The sequence below is a fragment of the Elaeis guineensis genome, chromosome 7 (genome assembly GCF_000442705.2).
Source record: "Elaeis guineensis isolate ETL-2024a chromosome 7, EG11, whole genome shotgun sequence".
Lineage (NCBI taxonomy): Eukaryota > Viridiplantae > Streptophyta > Magnoliopsida > Arecales > Arecaceae > Elaeis > Elaeis guineensis.
Genome location: NC_025999.2, coordinates 27,095,337 through 27,115,174, shown reverse-complemented (window position 1 = coordinate 27,115,174; position 19,838 = coordinate 27,095,337). Strand labels below are relative to the sequence as shown.

At 34.7% G+C, this 19,838-nt stretch overlaps 1 protein-coding gene across 1 annotated transcript; it reads right to left on the bottom strand.

Moving 5' to 3' along the window:
• Positions 1–1,523: 1,523 nt before the first annotated feature.
• On the bottom strand, positions 1,524–15,739 carry LOC105033040 (protein CIA1). The gene is made up of 10 exons (XM_010907684.4): positions 15,282–15,739; positions 13,027–13,173; positions 12,667–12,885; positions 12,481–12,545; positions 11,180–11,245; positions 11,031–11,105; positions 3,630–3,692; positions 3,036–3,105; positions 2,081–2,164; positions 1,524–1,940 (listed from the first exon to the last, which is right to left on the bottom strand). The coding sequence occupies exons 1-10, from the start codon at positions 15,471–15,473 to the stop codon at positions 1,866–1,868; spliced, it is 1,056 nt and encodes a 351-aa protein (XP_010905986.1). The 5' UTR covers positions 15,474–15,739; the 3' UTR covers positions 1,524–1,865.
• Positions 15,740–19,838: the final 4,099 nt, after the last annotated feature.

The following is a 19,838-nucleotide window of genomic DNA, read 5'->3' as shown; positions in this document are numbered from 1 at the left end:
AGCTATATCGAAGCAATTGATGGTACCTATATGTTGATAAAAAAAAAAAAATTTATCCAAATAAATACCATATATTAATTGAAAAGAGATTCCTATGCAAAATATATCATTTTTGTTTGGATTGGATGGAAGGATATTGCTCACGATGCACGTATCTTTTTAGTGACTATACACAAAAAAGAGCTCCAATTTCTCACCCATCTGGAGGTATACATTTTAATAAGATATATCATTATAACAGTCATATGTTTTTAGTTTAATGCATAAAAATAGAAAACTAATTTATATATATTTATGCAAGTAAATTTTACTTGATGGATACAACATATGGGACTACAAAGGAGAGAGGTATAGTTTGTAACTTATTTTATCAAAAATAAGCTCACATTAGGGTTGCTTTTCATAGCCATTCATAACTTCATTACAAATCATGCAATAAAGATTTTGAGTAATGCTATAATGATGAGAATGATCTTCTTGCTGATTGTTTAGAGATTGATGAATAATAGAAAGAACTGAGTACGAAGTAAAATAAAACAATGAGTGATCATAACATAGATGTTCTACACTCTCGTGTTACAACTCTTTTTATAACTTATTGACTTCTTTTTTCATGAAATTATGCTTGTAACATGAATACTATGCTTTCTGGTCAACATGGATATGTTATGCGAATCAAAATTTTCTGTTTTTAATAATGGCATTCTTTATTACTTGATATAATTACATTTTTATTATAATATTTAGATTAAAAATAAGATACATAAATTATAGATGAACAATACATTATAATTTATCCATATGAAAATAATATGATTATGCTAAAATAACAATATCAGATTCATATATTGTAATAATATTGTACTATTACAATATATCAATATGTAATAATAATAATAACTATAATACTTTATATCAAAATATTATATTATAATTACTAACTAATAGATACATCATATTATATTATAATAACACTATTATATAATAATATAATAATATGTTATAATACTATACCATATTATACTAATGCAATGTCTTCTATTGCCATTTGTTAATGCTAAGAGCACCTCAATTTGATTATAAAAGAGCATTAAAGCTTCCCAGCACTTACTTTTTTTTTTTTTTTTTCCTTAAAATCTCTACTGAAAAAAAGCTCTATTTCAAAAAACTCTACTACTGAAAGCAGTCCCAAACATATCCAAGTTTGGAATGATATTATAGATTCCAAAGTACCTATATGGCAGATGATTTCTTTTCCTCTCTCTCACACACATGCATGCACTGAACTATATTATACTATACTATATTTTATAAATATAATATTTTTTATTATCATTTTGTGATACCAAAAATATTTTCTCAATTTTTTTTATCAGAAAATATTTTCTCAATTTGGTTATAAAAGATGTTAAAGTCTCACAACATCTTAGAAAAATGGTAACCAAATGTCAAACAGCTTTTGGTTAAACACCATACCAGCAAAAACAATACTTTAAAAAACTCTACTACCGGCAACAATCCCAACAACGACAAAGCATAGAAATGATATCATCGATTCCAAAAATATGATTACAACCCCCGCACACCCTCTCCCTTGCACATATGCGCGTGCACATGCATACACGATTGCATGCGTGCTGAAGCAAGTTTTTCTCACCTCACCACACATTTTCATTTGGATAGAGATAAAAAGGGTGGTCACAAGAAGTAATTTGAGAAGGCAAGCATGAATAAAATGTCTATGCCAGTAGTCTCACAAGAGCACCATGAGACTACCATGTCCTTGACTTATTTCGGCTCCTACTCTGCAGACCCATCAATTAAATGAAAGACATCCGACGTAAGCCTGCATACAGCAAAAATTATCATCGGGGTACTTCCAATAGTTCCCATATCTTTATTGTCCCATCATCACTGGCTGAGGCCAGTACTCCAGGTTCCTGAAGATTGAAATATACAAGAACATGTGCTTCCAATCAATTCATAAAAACATAAACTGACAGCTTTGAGAACAGCACGGGAAAACAGTAAGATCATGATACATGATTAAAAGGTCAATCTTAAACGAAGAGTAGTTCACCTTAGGATTCCATTGTACTGAGTTTACATCCATGTCATGGGCCTTTTCTTTCTTAGACAATAACTTGTAGGATGGTGCATCAACCTGAGGCATAATAACATAACCTGTCAGAGACCACAGATTGCGTTCTTCAACACTTCCAATGTGGAGTGAGGACAAGTGAAGAAAATTTTTATAGTTGTCCGGGAAATATAACAAAAGCAATGAGCAGGAGAGATTTATTGATGCAATTTGGAAGAACCATAAAAAAGAACAATAGAATCTCCACTTTATATTGAGAAATTATGCCGTACAGCTTTTCATCCTGGGTCCCAAGCTATGCACTAACTTTCCATCCAAAACAGTCAAGGCTCTACAAGCTATCATAAGCAATCTCAAATCTAAGAGAAGCTTAAACAAGCACTCCAAGGTGCTATGGATGCCATCAGCCTAAGATACAAGTCTCATTGACCGCTTTCAAGTCCAGGTCAACAAGGAGAGAGCGAGAACATGCAGTAAAATCCAAGACACCATGTTAAACAGAAGAGCTTACTAATGGATCCGAAAGATTAGGCGATGGTTAGAGGGTGACCTAAGATTGCCTGAATACAAGAACAAAAGAAAACAAAATAAAAGAATAACTGGTGTTGGAAACAGAAATGGCCTTCAAAAAGTAATTTGAGCAAAGTAATCCGAGCAATGATAAACCTTTTACAAAAGCATTTAGACAGTATATGCTAGTGGGAAATGAAGGCATAAGTAGATAAGCATAATTAAATTATAGATGAGACTAATTAGACACGAGAAGGGAAGGAAAACTAATCAGACAGACAAATCTTTAATAACTTCCTCAGAATTTCACAATGAGGTTCCTAGGCACTCTATAAAATAGCAGATAATTGACATACAAAGCCAATCATACAAGTAAAAAAGAACAAACACCATCCAAAACAACAAGAAGAACATGGCCAAATACCGAATTGTCTTTACTCTCAAGAAAAAGACGAATAGCATCATCAGCTGCTCCACTAGCGATTACACCCTCCCTATCATGCACAAATGGAACAAAGTGAAAATCATGATTCAAAATTTGCAAATGCATGCCATCATAAAATGAATTATCTTCATTTCATAACTATATTTGCAACTCACAAGTCACATTAACAACTTATCAAGCATTAATATCTCCTAACTACAATTTATTCTCTAATTGTTGTATGAAAGATTCATATGAGCTACAAAGTTTAGGCTGTCTAGTGAGTACACAAACTGCATACGTTAGTACAAGTAAATCATCATGATTATAAGGCGCATAGGAAAAAAGGGGTTGGAGGGGTATTTTGGGGGGTGGGCAGAGGGGTGGTATCAGTCAAGGACTTCACGCTCTTTTTGGCTAAAACAACACAAACCACACAATTAAATTTTATATTTCCACATGCAAGCAACACTTTTTGCCCAATTGTATGAAGTTAAAACAGTTAGATGAACAAGAGATAACACTGTTGAATCTGTCCAAATTGGATCATTCATTAAAAAAGTTAAAAAAGGAAGAAGATGTTGAAGTGTATACCTTGACCAATTAACTGAAAATATGGTTCGATCATGATAACCAGAGATAGTACAGAGATGTCTCCTGAAAGAACCAGAACAACATTCTTATCAGACAACAAAAGACTGATAAAATATGTAATAGCATGTAGATTGGGCCGGAATGACAGTCTAGAATATTTAAAACACGTCTGCCATGTTCATGAGAGTAATTCCTCTGGCACATATGCTTAAGTTAGGGCATTCAACACCTGAACTTTTCTGAGATAGGCCAGAAGAAAATACTGGACCAGACCAGCAGTAAACCAACGGATAGCATATAGACTACCACCCAAAAAGAAAGTAGGTTTTATCCCTTGAACAAAGAAAAACTATACTTCCTCCTGATCTTTATACAAGAAAACATGGAGCGGGATGGGATGATGAATTCTGATAGCCTTTTTCATGTTCTTAACAGGAAAAAAGAAAAAAGGAATATTGATGCTAATCCCACAGCTGGTACGGAATCTTAAAACAAAAATACTGATAAATCTAATGTTTAATAACAGTATTAGTCCCTGACAAATTCCATGTCTCTCTAGTTCTTCAGGGGGCAAAACTCACATTGAGGACTGCAAAGTCTGTTAGCTTGGACACATGCTTGGATAAATCCAACCAAGTTAGTGTGTAGCATTATTTTACATATACATGAAGCCAGGGTTCCCAGTAGTGATTGGAGAGCTCGACACATCTTTAATCATAGATTTAGGAAAACACTAATCAAATGTATATGCAATATAATAAAAATAATGGTTATTTATCTAAAATCTTCTATAATCACTGCAGTTCTCTGTTTCCAAAATAATATTAATGCGATATTTAAATAACTTTACTCAAAAAGGCCCTTATTCCTTGTTCACCAAGTACCACTATTCAAAACCTCCTATCCAAATAGTTTTAACCTAGTTAATTAAAAGTAAAACCAAGTAGTACGAAGAAGGTGTTTTTCAGTTCTTCTCAAATTCCAAAAGAACCCTCCCCTTATTGGGGGTTCATTCAGGTGCCCAAAAAGCTTTTGGCTGGGGCTTCATCCAGGTGCCCAAAAAGTTTTTGGCCGAATTAACCTGAATTAAGCTCAAAAATGGACTTCACTCTGGTTTACTAAGGAAACAAAAAGCACCTATATGACTGCAATAGTTGTGTGTCTGTGTGGTCGGACAACCAAGATGGACAGAAAAAAGAAGAGGACCCCCGTGGGGGGATGTGAAGCCAGGGTTCCCAGTAGTGATTGGAGAGCTACAACATATCTTTAATCATACATTTAGGAAAACACTAATCAAATGCATATGCAATATAATAAAAAAGTAATGGTTATTTATCTAAAATCTTCTACAATCACTGCAGCTCTGTGTTTCCAAAATAACTCTACTCAAAAAGGCCCTTATTCCTTGTTCACCAAGTAACACTATTCAAAACCCCCTAGCCAATAGTTTTAACCCAGTTAATTAAAACCAAGTAGTATGAAGAAGGTGCTTTTCGGTTCTTCTCAAATCCCAAAAGTACCCCTCTTTATTCGGGCTTCATTCAGGTGCCCAAAAAGCTTTTGGCTGGGGCTTCATTCAGCTGCCCAACAAGTTTTGGCTCAATTAACCTGAATAAAGCTCAAAATTGAACTTTATTCTGGTTCACTAAAGAATCAAAAAGCACCTATATGATGGCAATAGTTGTGTGTCTGTGTGGTGGGACGGTCAGTCTGTCTGAGACCAATGATGGAACATCAAAACTGAAAATCCACATTATTAAAGATAATCTACAATAATAAAAATCCAAGGTATTAAAAAATTGACACTTCAAAGATTTCTTGCCCATGTATTGAAATGGTCACAACATGGACAATTTCAGTGGCATGATACAATTCATCATTTCTTTTTTGTAATTTAGAAGCATCAAAATTAATTGAACTTTGTTCTTTATGTGTTTTAGGATATCTAGATCATGGTCAAGACTGAGTAGTTTGGATTCCATAAATTTGGTCTAACAATGTATTTCAGCATAGCAACTTTAATTAGTCTTTCCATTTTCATTTTACTTAAAACATAGGCAAGAGACCACCAACATATAAATAAATATTTTTAAACTTCCAGGCATTCTAAAAATTATAGTTCATGATCAACATTAGGAATCCTCGATCTATAAGGCCCATCACTGAATTAGAGCTAGTAGAGTTGAATCTTCAACGTCCTCAGCCCCCAATACTAGTACCCTCTCCATGTATGTACATACATGTCTAGATGGCTGCCAGTTAGGAGGCAAAGACATAAGACACGTTTGATTACTTCTTCCAAGATACCTAATATTCATGAAAGCTTTCTAAGAGGGTTTTAAAGAGTTTTCTTCGATATTAGAGCACCATTACCTTATATAACTTTAAATCAAAATCTCCAACTGCTCAACATGTTGAATTACAAATATGTGATGATACTAAAAGGACACTGGCTGGTAAAAACAGGTAAAACAAGATTGGAACCAGTGGTTTCCAATAAATGTCCATTTGGAAAAGAGATTGAATGTTTCTTCAGCCTGCAAAACCCATCCAACTGACATGACGATATGAATGTGCATGTTTTTCCACCATACAAAAAGTCCTAAAGCCAGTTTTCTTGGATGCATTCTCAAGTTTTCCTTGTCAGTACTTCGCTGAGTATCCCAATATTTACTATTGAAGACAAAATTTGCCAACTTGCATTGAGAACTCACAACTTTATATGAATATTACACAAATTATTCTGAAATAAGTTCATCAAGACATTGTCATGTTCTTTAAATAAGAAATAAGTTCATCAAGATGTTGCAATGTTCTTTAAATAATCTCCTTTTAACCTCTTTTATTCCCCAGTATTTCTGAATCCATTCCTGCAGTTTGCCAAAACTATGAAGTTCTTGCTTTTGATGATTTTTCTGAACCTGCATGTTGTGATATGCAAGTAATCATGTGAACTTGTGACAAGTTGAAAAATTGTCACCTTTAAAACCACATATTTTCACCTCCAATTGTTATTTTACAATATTTGAATCAATCTAATAAGTAGCCAAATTTGATGGTTATTACTTTTTTCTCCCATTAGGTTATAGATTAAGTCCAAGTAAAAGGGGGAATACTGAGTTACCCCGCCAAACAATGTCACATTTTTTGTCGAATTGTTTATTCTAGTCAACACCAAACCAAATTTCAAGGAATAAAATGATTACATTTGTGCATGGGTGTGTTTTCTTTGGATGGGGGGTTGTGGGGGCTTGAAGCATAAACTTAACCGATCACCATAAGTACCATTTCAAAGCAACATAGAGGAATAACAATACCTATCCTTCCGTTTCATGTTCCACAACCAATTAGGCCAGTAATTCAATGGGCCCATTCAACTACTTTACACTCACAATTATTAATCTTAAAAATTATATAAGTTTGTCAATAATGATGTGAAAACTTTCTCATTCTCATAATGCTCTATCCCAAAGTACCCTTAGGTGGCATTTGGTGATCGAAATAGGATCACTAAGGTGATCTTAGATCACTAATGATCTTTATCCTATGGTAACCTGATCCCTAATGATATAAGATCACCATATTTAGTATGCTATGTTCCAATAATTAAATATCCCCGAGTATCCACAAGTAACTTATTTGATATTCCATACGAATCCAAAATCATTGACATTATAATACCAAAACTACCCTTGATATATTTCATAAAAATATATTTATTAATCATATAACATATATTATCATAAAATATTGATATATTTATTAATCCTATAAATTATGAATCCTTTAAAAATATGTTAATTGTTATTATAGGATTAAAACTTATAATATTATAGAATTTAATTCTTTAGAAAGAATAATTACAATTTTATATATGTTAATTATTGTTATAGAACTAATACTTATAATTATTATTTTAATACTAAAATTTATTTTGATTGGGAAAATAAGATAAATAGAAGTAATACATTAAATGGTTTCATAATATAAATATAAAGTACAATAACATGTTTCTATTATAGTTTAAATATATGATTGAACAATAATATGATGATAATATGATTAATAATAAATTATAACATTATATATCCTAAATACTATCTAGGTAATATCAATATAATATAATATATATTATATTGATATGATATACTAATGGCATATTGATATATCAACTTTTCCACTAGGTTGAGGGGGATTTTGTCTCTAAATTTCAGCCTAAAATCACTGCCTTCGGGCAATCTTAGATACTTGTCCTTAAAGATGGATTTTCCATCACCGGGTTGGGAATGATTTGAGGAGTGGGAGCAATTTCGGATCACTGCCATACAAAATCACCATGGTGCAACCAAACATAGTGATCTCACCACCTCCATCTAAATAACCCTTGATATTAGGATGATCACCCCAGCCAAATGCCCCTTATAATGTTTCAAAAATTATTCTCAAAACAACCTTATTAAACCTTCTCAATGCCCTTATCCTAGAATTACCTAATCGAAGTAGGTTTGCCTCCAAATCAGATCATCCCATTGACATCGTATAGAAAACAAACTATTCGTTAGTTTAAATTTGAATTTTATCGATGATTGATGCAAATGCTTAAATATCATGATCAAATCAGAAGTCTTATATGCCTTTTTCTATTTAATGTTTTCTTCTCCCAGAATATCTTTATCAACTGTAGTTTTTTTTTCACTGGCTAAGACTCTTAAAAAATGAGTGTCATATCTCCTAAATCTGACCACACAAGTTTGGATTTCATCTCTGATTATTCAGAAGCCTTAATGTCCCTATTAAATAGGAACTCCAACATACATTTTCTCTTAAGTGCTTTTTCTCACAAATATCACCACCTGTGGTTATTGTCATCCGCAGAACTCAACAATATTCGATTGCATCCTAACTTCATCCATAAACAGCTGCACTATCCAGTAAACCTTGAGCACCTCACAATCTAGATCCCATAGGTCATTTCATACACTCGCACAGTGTGACATGGACCCCTACATTTCAAGGGAGAACAATGTACATCAAGGACCTTTTCCAGCTATAATTTCTTACCCACCTTTTTCTATGCATGTCGCGGTAGTTATGAACTGTCTGACTGGGTCTATATGGTTGTTGATACATGATAAGTATTTCTTTAAGCTACATGGGATTAATGACATATCTTAACATATGGGTAACATTGCTTAATGCCCTACTTTAGCTTAGCTGGTCTCCATTGGCATACCAATAAACACAAAGTGTGCAACTGTTTATGGTTGAAGGTTACTAAGTAGCTTGCTGCTTCTTCGTATGCTAGAAAGATGCTATATGGTTTAGCCATAGCCAGAATAACTGTCTTTCTAAACAGCATGTGTGCTATAAAATTTGAGAAGGCATAGACCCATCTAGAAATGGGAATCTCTTGACAGATGCATGTGTCCAAAGAGTGTACGCATATAGTAAATTCAACTGTTTAGTCTTCAAAACTAGACATGGCTGGTTTGGTGACTTTTCTTTTTTAAAAAATAAAAAAGGAGAAAAAACAAGCATTTCCTCTTCTGTAAGTAAGAATAAGCATTTTCTAATCTTGGAAATTGCCATGACTTCAAATCCTAAATCTTCAAATAAAACCTAGTAGTTTACAGTCTTTAAGTACCCAGAATGCTTCTTCTTTGGCTTCACAAAGTGAATAGTTTATTAATTAACCTTCAAAATTATTGAATATAGAAAATCAGATCTTCTTTTGCAACCTTCTTGCATATAACAAAAGATTTTCATGCATTTGTCCCTCCCAACTCCATTGAAAAACAATCCCCTTTTCTTATAGGAGGAGAAAAAGGCCTTATCTTTTTCTTATTTCCTTGTGAATAGGGAAAAGACAGTCATTCTTGTCCAAGTAATGACCAACTCTATTAATCTTTTTATATTAAATGATGATTATACAGGAGTTTGGTGTCTGAATGGGAGGGAAGATGTAGATTCACACTCAGGAGTGTGGCTAAAGAGAACAGGTAAAAAACAGAGCAGAGCTTTTCATGAGTAAGGAAATTTATTCCTATGTCCCTTGATCAGCAAATTACTTATAAATAATTTTTGCATTACAATTTTCATATAAAGCAATAGGACCTACTGACTTCAAAAAATATTCATAACTCCATGATTGAATGATAACTTATAAATTTCGAACTCACAAACTTCATGAAAAATAAGCTAACAAAATTTATTTATAGTCCTAATAAATGTTAAATGATCGTATATATCTTGAACAAACCTGAATAACTAAACCCAGTTCAATTGAATTGACATGACTGATGTGTCACTTCAAACCTTTCTTTTTTTCTTTTTTCCTTCTTTCATAAAATGGAATGATTTATCAATCATCACCTAGTGGGGTTAATCACTAATCGGATCTCTTTCCCATTCCCATAATAACTTGGATAGATTTTTCTCTGGGATGTTTGAAGTTTAAACCATGCTAAACTATTACAAAAAGGTTCTTAGCATTGCTGGACTCTATGGAGGAGTCAGATAAAACTATCCTTAAGTTAGGATTTCCAATTCTCCATGATCCTATGCATGATAAGAACCTAATGATCACCAAAATTCAACTTTGGTTGTACCAAAACTTAAACATACCTAGAATACAAACATAATATACCACAAAAATCTTAAGAAAATATGAGCACAATATACAATAAAATATTAAACATGAACAATATATATTATTATATTAGCATCTAATCCATACTAAAATATTTTTAAAATTTATTCCATATTTAAAATCTCTGAAAGTAACCATGTGCAACACATGCTTTAAAGTAGTCTTAAACAATGATAGATTGCTTCAACTTAACTGAAAACAGCTAAGGCATAAAATAAGGCTCTAAATTTCATTTTGCACCACAATGTTGGTGTCACAGAATTACAATGTGGAATATTGAGAGAAATCTTGCAAAAAATAATTTAAAAAAAAAAAGGGTCAGCAGTCCAAAGAGTCAGCTCCCAACTATCATATTGTCTATGCATCTCTTAGGAATGAAAGAAACAAGAAAAATTATTCATCTTGCTTACTAGACCAACCTACCAAATCTCTGCATTTGTACACCATCATTTTAATGAAGGTTACCCCAACTGATTACAAAAAAAAAAAAAGAAAAGAAAAAAGGAAACTGAAATATTTGACACGAGACTCTCTATAACTCATATTTGGGACAAAGCTTGATACATAACACAGTACATTCTCCAAGTTCTGACAAGTCTTCGTAGCAAATACTTGAATGCTCATTATAATATGTAAACAAAATTGGTGCTAACAATTTCCCAGTAAAATGTCTCAGAAACTTGCACACCTCAAAGAAAAAATTACATATACCATGCAAAATGATTGAGAAGTCAGATAAAGTTGCATCTCACCAAGATCCACAGTTACTGTCACTTGTCTCAGATGGGTTGCTACTAGTGTCCCATATCTTTAATGTCAGATCATCACTACAAAAATGAATAAATCATTTTATTGATCTTTTCTTATGAATAAACTACTTCCAACAAACATGAGTATATACCTGCAGGTAACCATTCTATCTCCATTAGAGCTGAAAGACACAGCCCAGACTGTTGATGTATGACCACTGAGAAGCACAAATCATAAACAAGTCAATATCTCACACAATCTCAAAATGCTGTTCCAAGGATTATTTTCCAGTATGCGCAGAAAAGAAGAGTAATCAGTTTGCTTGTACAACATGGACATGTAATTCACCATAATCTGAATATGCAAACCAATTTCATGGTAAATGTTGTGTGATTATTGTCCGACTCATCATATATCACATTCTACATAAGCATAATATACGCCAATAAAAATCCTCAGGTATATTACATTGAATTGCAGGCAAAATAGATGAATTGGTAGTAACTTTTGGTAAAATATTACATTGTCCGACATGTTATATTCTTTGAAAACCTCAAGTATGTTATCTTAATTTTTTTGTTAATGTTCATGACTCGGAAACCTTATTCTTTACCATTTTTAGCACTTAAACCATAAATATTTAATTGAATGGGAAAAAGAATACAAAGATCATAAATGCATCAAAATGAACTGCCTCAGTGATATGCATTTTTGTTTACGTGGAGAGTTAATCTCAGAAAGCTCTTAGCTGCTGGTGAATTTGCAAAACTTTAGAAAAAAAAGAAAGACTAATGAAAGAGAGAAAGAGAGAAGAATAGATTACTTATCAGAGTTTTTGTGATAGAATAACAACAATAAGTGGTAGGTAGACTTTGTTGAAGCCGGTCAGCACTTGGTAGGATCCCGTCAAGACAACTCACTGTCTGCTTATAGGCTTGTGGTGCTTTGGATCTGTATTAAATTTTCTTCCTACTGTGACACACTAGCAAAATTGAAGATCACATTGGGGACATGTTTTCTTGCTTCACTCGCAGAATCTTTAGCATCAATGTTGTGTAGCACAGGAACACATATTATGCTAGAATGTTTGATAACATGCCTTCTCAGTTGTTCACAAATCTTGAATTTGTGATCAACTAGGTAATATTGTGCTTGCTCCTTCCCTTTACTTTTCCCTCTTTGTGAAAACTGAAGAGCGACTTATTCCTTAACTGTTTTTCCATATAAGCCCAAGGTCTGGACTCCAGGATTAAAGAATTACAAGAAAGGGTATGAGGCAGCTTTTTAAGTAGGAAAATTGTGAAACATTAGTTATTGCAAATATAAGATAGCAAAAAAAAAAAAGGGGTTGTGATAAGTTAAAACTTGCATAAGCATCATCCATCTTTGGCAGATACAACAACAAGAACTGACTTGACCGACTGGAAAAGAAAAAGATGGTAAGTTAAACACCTGCTAGCTTCATTTAGTGTTTGCACACAATGCCAATCATCACTGTCGCCATCCTCTGCCCAGATCTGGCACAACACTGCACATTACTAACTTCATCTGGCCCATAAAGTAACAACTAGAAGTTGACAACAGTTCTTTTTTTTTTTTTTCTGAAAAAGATAATACATGATCTCAACAATGCTATACCTTGACTGAATTGTCATAGCTGACAGAAACCAAAACATCCAAAAATGGGTGCCACTGCACCATCTTGACATCCTGTGTATGACCTTGCAAGACTGATACACACTCAAACTCATTACCAGGTTGCACTTCCCATATCCAAACAGTCTTATCTCGACTACATGTGGCTAGCAAGGAACCAGAAGCATTCCATGAGACACTCTTGACTTCATTTTCATGACCCTATATACATAACAGATGCATACGTGTTTATTATAACGACCAACTTAAAAAATAACAGACGGAAAATAACTAATATTGCAGAAAAATAGCAAAAACCACTTTGAAAACTTTAACCACAAAACATCCTCTTGAGAGTTATACTTCCAGTGTAGCAACACATTCGAAGTCCCCACCAATATGTTCCCAGACAGCAGTAGCAGCATCAAAACTTGCTGTTGCCAATAACTTTCCACTAGGAGACCAAGCACAAGACCTGACTGTGCGAGTATGAGTATCTTCCAAAACAGCCTGCATTTGAAGAATGTTCCAAATCTATTATTGCAAACTCAACTATTTTATGCAGCCAAAACACATGCTTGTTGGCAAGCAGAGAGCCATAAGTTGTTAAAAACCTAAGTTGGGAATGTTGGGTTGGGGGGGGGGGGGGGGGGGGTGGGGGGGGATGGTGGCGGCAGGGGCTGGGGGGCGGGTGGGATTGTTTAAGGATGTTCATCATGAGTACTCTTGGATTTCACGAATTCAAGAGATAGACAATCACCTCCAAGTATGCATGACATGGGGATGCCATGTCGACTAAACATTAATTACAACAAGACTGCTGAAGAAAACTGTGCATGACCACAAGATGTATGAACCACTTTTTCCATTAAATGATAGAAAGGAGCCGGGGACCGGGGCCACAGGGGGGAGGCTTATTTTAATTGTTAATGAATAATGCAATCTTATAATTTTTCTATGCTTCAGTGTCCAAGTTTAAGCTGTTGATTTAAAGTAACTTAAAATTCTTTCAGGCTTGAATTATGCACAATTAACAACAGTCAACAATAACATTACTGGAACATCCTAAACATCAACATATCAAGATAAATCCTCCTGAAAGCAATCATCCTCTCAGGCATCTGAAATCACATTACATTTTTCTTTAAAAAAATCCAAAATATGATTTTTGTAAAAAAAAATCAGACATTATTACATGAAAATTTGTTTGCTTCAGGAATAAAGAGGCAGTCAGAGATAGCAAAAATTTGTGGCTGGCATGATTTTTAGTGTTAGTTCTTGTGGGCATTCCAATCAGTTGTCTGAAGAGACCATGCCATGCTGAAGCATCCTCACCATGCAGAAACTAAAAAAAAAAGGGATTTGAAATCCTTTTAGATTAAAATATTTTAAAAAGAAAAAAAGGAGTTGAATAGGTGTGTTGATCCGTACAGGGTGCCAGTTTTGGCCCAACATGCTACATGCCAACCAGAATCAACTGACACTTGCAACAATGATTGCAATAATTTAAATTTGCATTTTTCAAGTTAATACTGTGTCTCACCAGTAGCCCAGATGATCTGGTTCTAAGTGTTTTCTAACAGTTACCTTAAATGATTGAAATTCATTATTTTCTATTTGATGATCTAGATTACTTAAAATATTTTCTTCAAAACTATGGACGAGATGACAAAGGTAGCAGAGCATAAATATTTTGAACTAAAATAGCAGTTCTACGAGTGCAATACCCTGAACATGTCAAAAACTTCACAACACAGTCACTCATAAACACTTTTATATGACACAATATAGCACCATACTTATTCAGAATCTTAATGATTTTCCTTATTAGGTGAACTTTTAACCATAATCTAGCCATCTGAACAAATTTATTAAATATAAAGCTAAAACTACTTTATTTCTTGGAAAATTACTCTGCTTTGTAACAATTCAACATTTTACATCCAATTTCATACTAAGCATTGATATATGGCATACAGTGCTACAAGAATGCAAAGCCTTCGTTTTTATACCACCATGTCTCCTGGTTGGGTTTTCTGGCACCTAGCATGTAAACAAAAGAGTTTTGCACATTTGGCACTTTTTCCAAGTCTCCAGGTAACTTTGCCGACCAACCCAACCCCCAGCGCGCCCCCCCACAAACCCAATGTTTCTTTCCTCCCCCATTTTCTTTTATTGGATATCTTCTCCATTTCAAATGCTCAACATGTGGAAAACACAAGCCCTTTACTCTGCAATCTCGTTACCAACCTCAATGGCATTAGAACACGCCCAGCTAACTTCCAGTAAATTACCGTGACTTAGATATGATCATTATTTTTTCTCTCAGATGAAACTTATGTGATACCCACATATTCTTAGAAACGATATAAATCTCTACAAAGAGGTCTTCTCACTCAAAAACAGTGACAAAAACTTTCTTCGTTTTAATTCCCCTCAAAACAAACAAGCTTTTTCAAAGCATAATTACTTCAAGCTCGATCCAAGGATATTATATGTAGATCCAAAAAAAAACCTCTCTTTTTCCCCCTCTCAAGGTAAGGACTTGGAGAGACTATATCGGGAAAAAGAAAAAAAAGCAAGTCAAAGAAGAAGAGAAATCAGAGGAGGAATCAAACCAAGCAATCCCAAGAACCAGAGGGATCCTGCTGCCAGATCCTGACGGTCTTGTCGCCGCTGCAAGAGGCCAGCATCGCCGGAATCCCAGAGACTCCGGCCGCCGGATTCCATGCCAGGCTCCAGACTCGATCGGTGTGACCTTCCAGTCGCTGTCTCTCCCTCAGCTCCAGGTTCCTCTCCAAGATATCCATCCTCCGCAGCCACCCGCCGCCGGAGATCAGTGGAGCCAATAAAACCAAATAACCAATTCGATTCACCGGCTGAAAGAAGAGAGACCTAGGGTTTCGATCGTGAGAGAGCTTGGGGTTTCTGGGTCTTCGCCGGGACCCAGTAGAGAGTGATAATTGGCGCTCCGACCGATAGTCTTCTCGGAGGGAGTTCGTCCGGAATAAAAGGCGATGAAACGGTGAGGAAAGAAGCGTCCAGCGTACGGATGGGACGCCGAGGCGGCGTGTACACGTAGACGGACCAGATCCCAGCAAGCACTACTTTATTTCGAGCTGTAAATATCCTGCCGATATCAATTCTATATTTTTTAATTTATTATAATATTCTTCATTTTAAGATGATAATTTTTTCTATCTATTCGGTATGATCCAATTTAAATACGATAAATTTTATCTAATTCAAAAAAAATAAATATAAATTTTAAAAAATATATTTAAAATAAATTTAAATCGAATATGGATAATGGATATCCTATTCTGATAATATCACTTTCATTTAAATGTAATATTTTTTTTATTTAAATAGAACTTAAATACATCGAGTCTTCACCCCCTCTCCCCCCCTACCCCAGTGCCCAAACTCTAGCAGTGGCTTGATAAGGGCTTGATGGTGGACGAAGAAGGTGCCAACAGTGAAGAAGAAGTGGTGAGATCTTGCTAATGCTAGCAAGAAAGCATTAAGGGTTTGGTGGTGGACAACGAGGGTGCTAGCAGTAGAGAGAAAGCAGGATCGAGACCCTTCACTTTGGGGAGGAGGCAACTAGGGTTTTGTTCGTCAGATCGAGTGTCGTCTGCTCATTTGTTGAGTCTGGGGGGTCAGAGGACCGCTGGTTAGGCGATAGAGGAGGAAGGGAGGAGGGTGGCATCCACAGCTTCGACAAAACCTGAGCCATCATATTTGTCTAAGCTTCCCTATTTGATTGCTCCAAGCCTTTGACCTCCTATCCAATTGAGACTTCTGCAAACAAATCAAAGGAAAGAAGGAAAAAAAAATAAAAACTTTGATTGGAGATTAGAGGAGATTTTTGATCAGCGGGGCTTGGGATTTTTTATCGAAAGAGAGATTTTAGGTATACCCATCCTTGTATCTTTATTTTGCCTAACTGACCCGCTCATCCTTGGATCTCTATTTTGCCCGACCCGATCCAACCTAAGATTGGTACAGGTTGGATATGGATATAGATTTTTTCTGATGGGATGGGTATGGATATTGATCGATCCGATCTATACCCGACCCTTGCCACCCCTACTTCACTTATCTTTTAATTTGGGGTGGAGCTTATCGTCGGTACCTAGATGATAATTATTTGGAGTTAGATGGCTAATATGGATTTATTGGATTATTTTAAAATAAGATGGAATCTGATATGAACTTAAAAGAATTCAAAGACCAAAATACTCAAGTCTTAACCCTAACCACATCCCCTCTCCCAACCTTCCGCCCTAAGATGGTCATACAACCCTCACTGGCAACCCTCCACCACTGCCCCAATCCCCCTGACTGTTGCCACTCCCGTCCTCCTCTCCTCTTTCTCTCTCGTCATCTTCTTTTCCCTCTCCATCTCTTTCCTCCTCCCTCTCACTCCCTCTTTATTTTTGGTTATAGATTGCAAGTTAGTGGTGGTGTTTGTGATGATTTTTGTTATTTTTTTAGGACAAAATTGTTTGTTGTGTTTCTAACATTGTGTTATGAAGGTTTTAAAGTTTTGTTTTTCATGTCATTTCTAAAAATTTTGATTCAAAATGCTAGATTAAAATGCTCATTATTGGTCTCCAACACTATGGTTTTGAAGATTGAAGTAATTTTCAAAATTTTAGATCAAAAACCTCATAGTGGAGTGCTTCATTTTGGTTTTTCTCATAAAACATTTAGTAGTTTTGATTCCGGAAGCTTTAACATCTCAAACTCTTGAAGAGCAAGTAGCTATTTTGTTTTCAAAATATCATTTCTGTAAGCATAGGGTTTTTCTCTAATCATCATCAATTTCTTCTCTTTAATTGTTTCAGATTTTCGAATCAGATAAGTTTTGGGCATTTCCTTGATGGCAGAATTTTCTTCTATTTATAGATAAAAATTATTTTTCAGTGGATGTTCAAAGCTTTTATTGAATTGAAAAATAATGGAGCCATAATCTGATCTTATAAACAAAATTCTTATTTGTGAATTCATTTTAGAGAAAATACAAACCAAAATGTGCATTCATGTTGACCCATCCCTTAACTAAAATCATACTATTAATATTGATGGTGACCCATCCCCCAATGAAGACCTCATGTCTCACCTCCCTAAGCTTACTCTTTTGACTGTTCTTAAACCTTTTCACCACCTAACGAATACCAATGGTAGGAACAAATACCTCCTCCCCAACTAACCCATCACTCACCTGCTCAAGCCATGTAGAACTTCATCCAAGCTTTGGAAAGAGAGGGAAAAGAGGAAAAAGGAGAGGGAAAAAAAGATGAAGACAGAGGACGAGGAGAGGAGAATGAGGATGGTGGTGGCTAGGGGGATGTGGGCGGCGAGGCTATGGTTGGGGGCTTGTTGGTGGGGTGTATGGCTATTATAGAGATGGGGATTAGGGGAGGGGATGGGGATAAGATTAAGGCTTAAGTATTTAAGTCCTTGGATTCTTTTGAATCCACATCAAATTTCATCCTATTTTAAAAATAATCCAATAAATCTACATTGGCCATCTAACTCTAAACAACTTGCATATAGGCACAAACAGTAAACTCTAGCCCAAATTAGAAGATCGATGGAGGATATTATAATAAATTAAGAAATATAGAATTAACATTACAATAATTAGAGATGGAGGAGGATATTTGTAAATCAAGATAAAATGTAGAGTGTTATTTATATTGGAAATCATAGGTGATTTCTGCATGTATTTCAGAAATTTTCGAATAAATAACAGCGGAAGATAATTAGATTAATCAAATTAATCTAACATGCATATAATCTAATCATCAAATCAATCTACTCTAAGATCTATGACATGATATGTTACATATAAAATCTAAAATAATCACATGATAAAATCTGCATGCATGGATATAAGCAGTAGATCAAATCTACACCTATCTGAGTTCAGAACTCGATAGTTGAGCATGGGTCAATGATCGCTGCTACTGAGAGATATAGTAGAGATGATTTTTATTGATTGCTCGTAGCTACACATATATCCGGTCTCTACGAAAAATTCACTCGAAGCGTCGATCTGATCGATTTTTTTGAGAATGCTAGTTCGTGTGATGACCTTCTTCTTATCTGATCTGGATCATTTCTTCAAATCTCTGAAATTTTTTTATAGGTTGAAGATGAACTTCTGGAGGAGATAAAGAGGTGAAAGAAAGATAGAGAAGAAAATAATTTTTTTCTTATTTTTTCTCTCTTTTCAAACCTAAAGGACCAAAATTCTAGAAACTAAGTTTTGCGCACACCCCAAGAGAGAGGACTCTCCTCCTCTTTTTCATGCCAAAAACTCATGCCCCAAGACTCCTCACATGAAAGCCTCTTTCTTTTCTATCTTACACGTATAAAAGAGAGGCCAATCCCTTTTGTATTAGGCCTGTAATGAGTAGGGGTGAAGAGTCCAACAATGTTTGGACTCTTCCAAAGATGTCGCCTCCTCTCATAAGTTCACGCCCAAAAAATTATATGACGCCACTTCTTTTTATTTTCTATCGTAAAACAAGATCCCATCTGATTTCCCACAGTGAGAACTTTCTCAAAATGTCGCACAAAATCAAGAGGATAAAGAAAGTGGGCGGCAAGGTCTTAGAGATAATGTCAAACATTATCTTTTATGGTTATCAATTCAAATCTCATTTGAACCTTCCATAAAAATCAGATAACACCCATATTTGAATGTGAGAAAGGAGGGTGAGAGGGCTTCTTAGTGTGGAGAAAAGTTCATACAAAAACCTCTTGGGCATGGAGAAATATGGCATGCAAATTTTAGTGTGCAAGGGAGAAGAGTCCAATCTTCTATGGACTCTTTTATTTCCTTATTTGAATCCAAACCAAATTACATCTGGTTTAGCCCAAATAAAATAGATAAAATCTAATCTAATTAGATTCATAACTTCTTAATCAAATTTTAATCATATTAAAAATTAATTGAACCAAAGTCCTGATCAAATCAGAGACAATTCTTCCTTAGCGATTAAGCCATCTCATAACCTAATCGGATCAAATCTAATTGAATCTAATTCAATTAGATTTTATTTAATTCTTTTTGCTCAATCAAATTGAGTTGATCAATAATCTAATTACTAATTAATCTTTCATTAATTCACTAATACTTGATGAATAAATTTATTTCA

Bases quoted from the DNA above. Each gene is read 5' to 3' on its own strand.
- LOC105033040 (XM_010907684.4), bottom strand. From the start codon at position 15,473: ATGGATATCTTGGAGAGGAACCTGGAGCTGAGGGAGAGACAGCGACTG. The intron at 12,886-13,026 runs GTATAACTCTCA...TTATGTATATAG, and splicing joins AATGTGTTGCTACACTGGAA to GGTCATGAAAATGAAGTCAA. The intron at 1,941-2,080 runs GTGAACTACTCT...TTCAATCTTCAG, and splicing joins CAGTACAATGGAATCCTAAG to GAACCTGGAGTACTGGCCTC.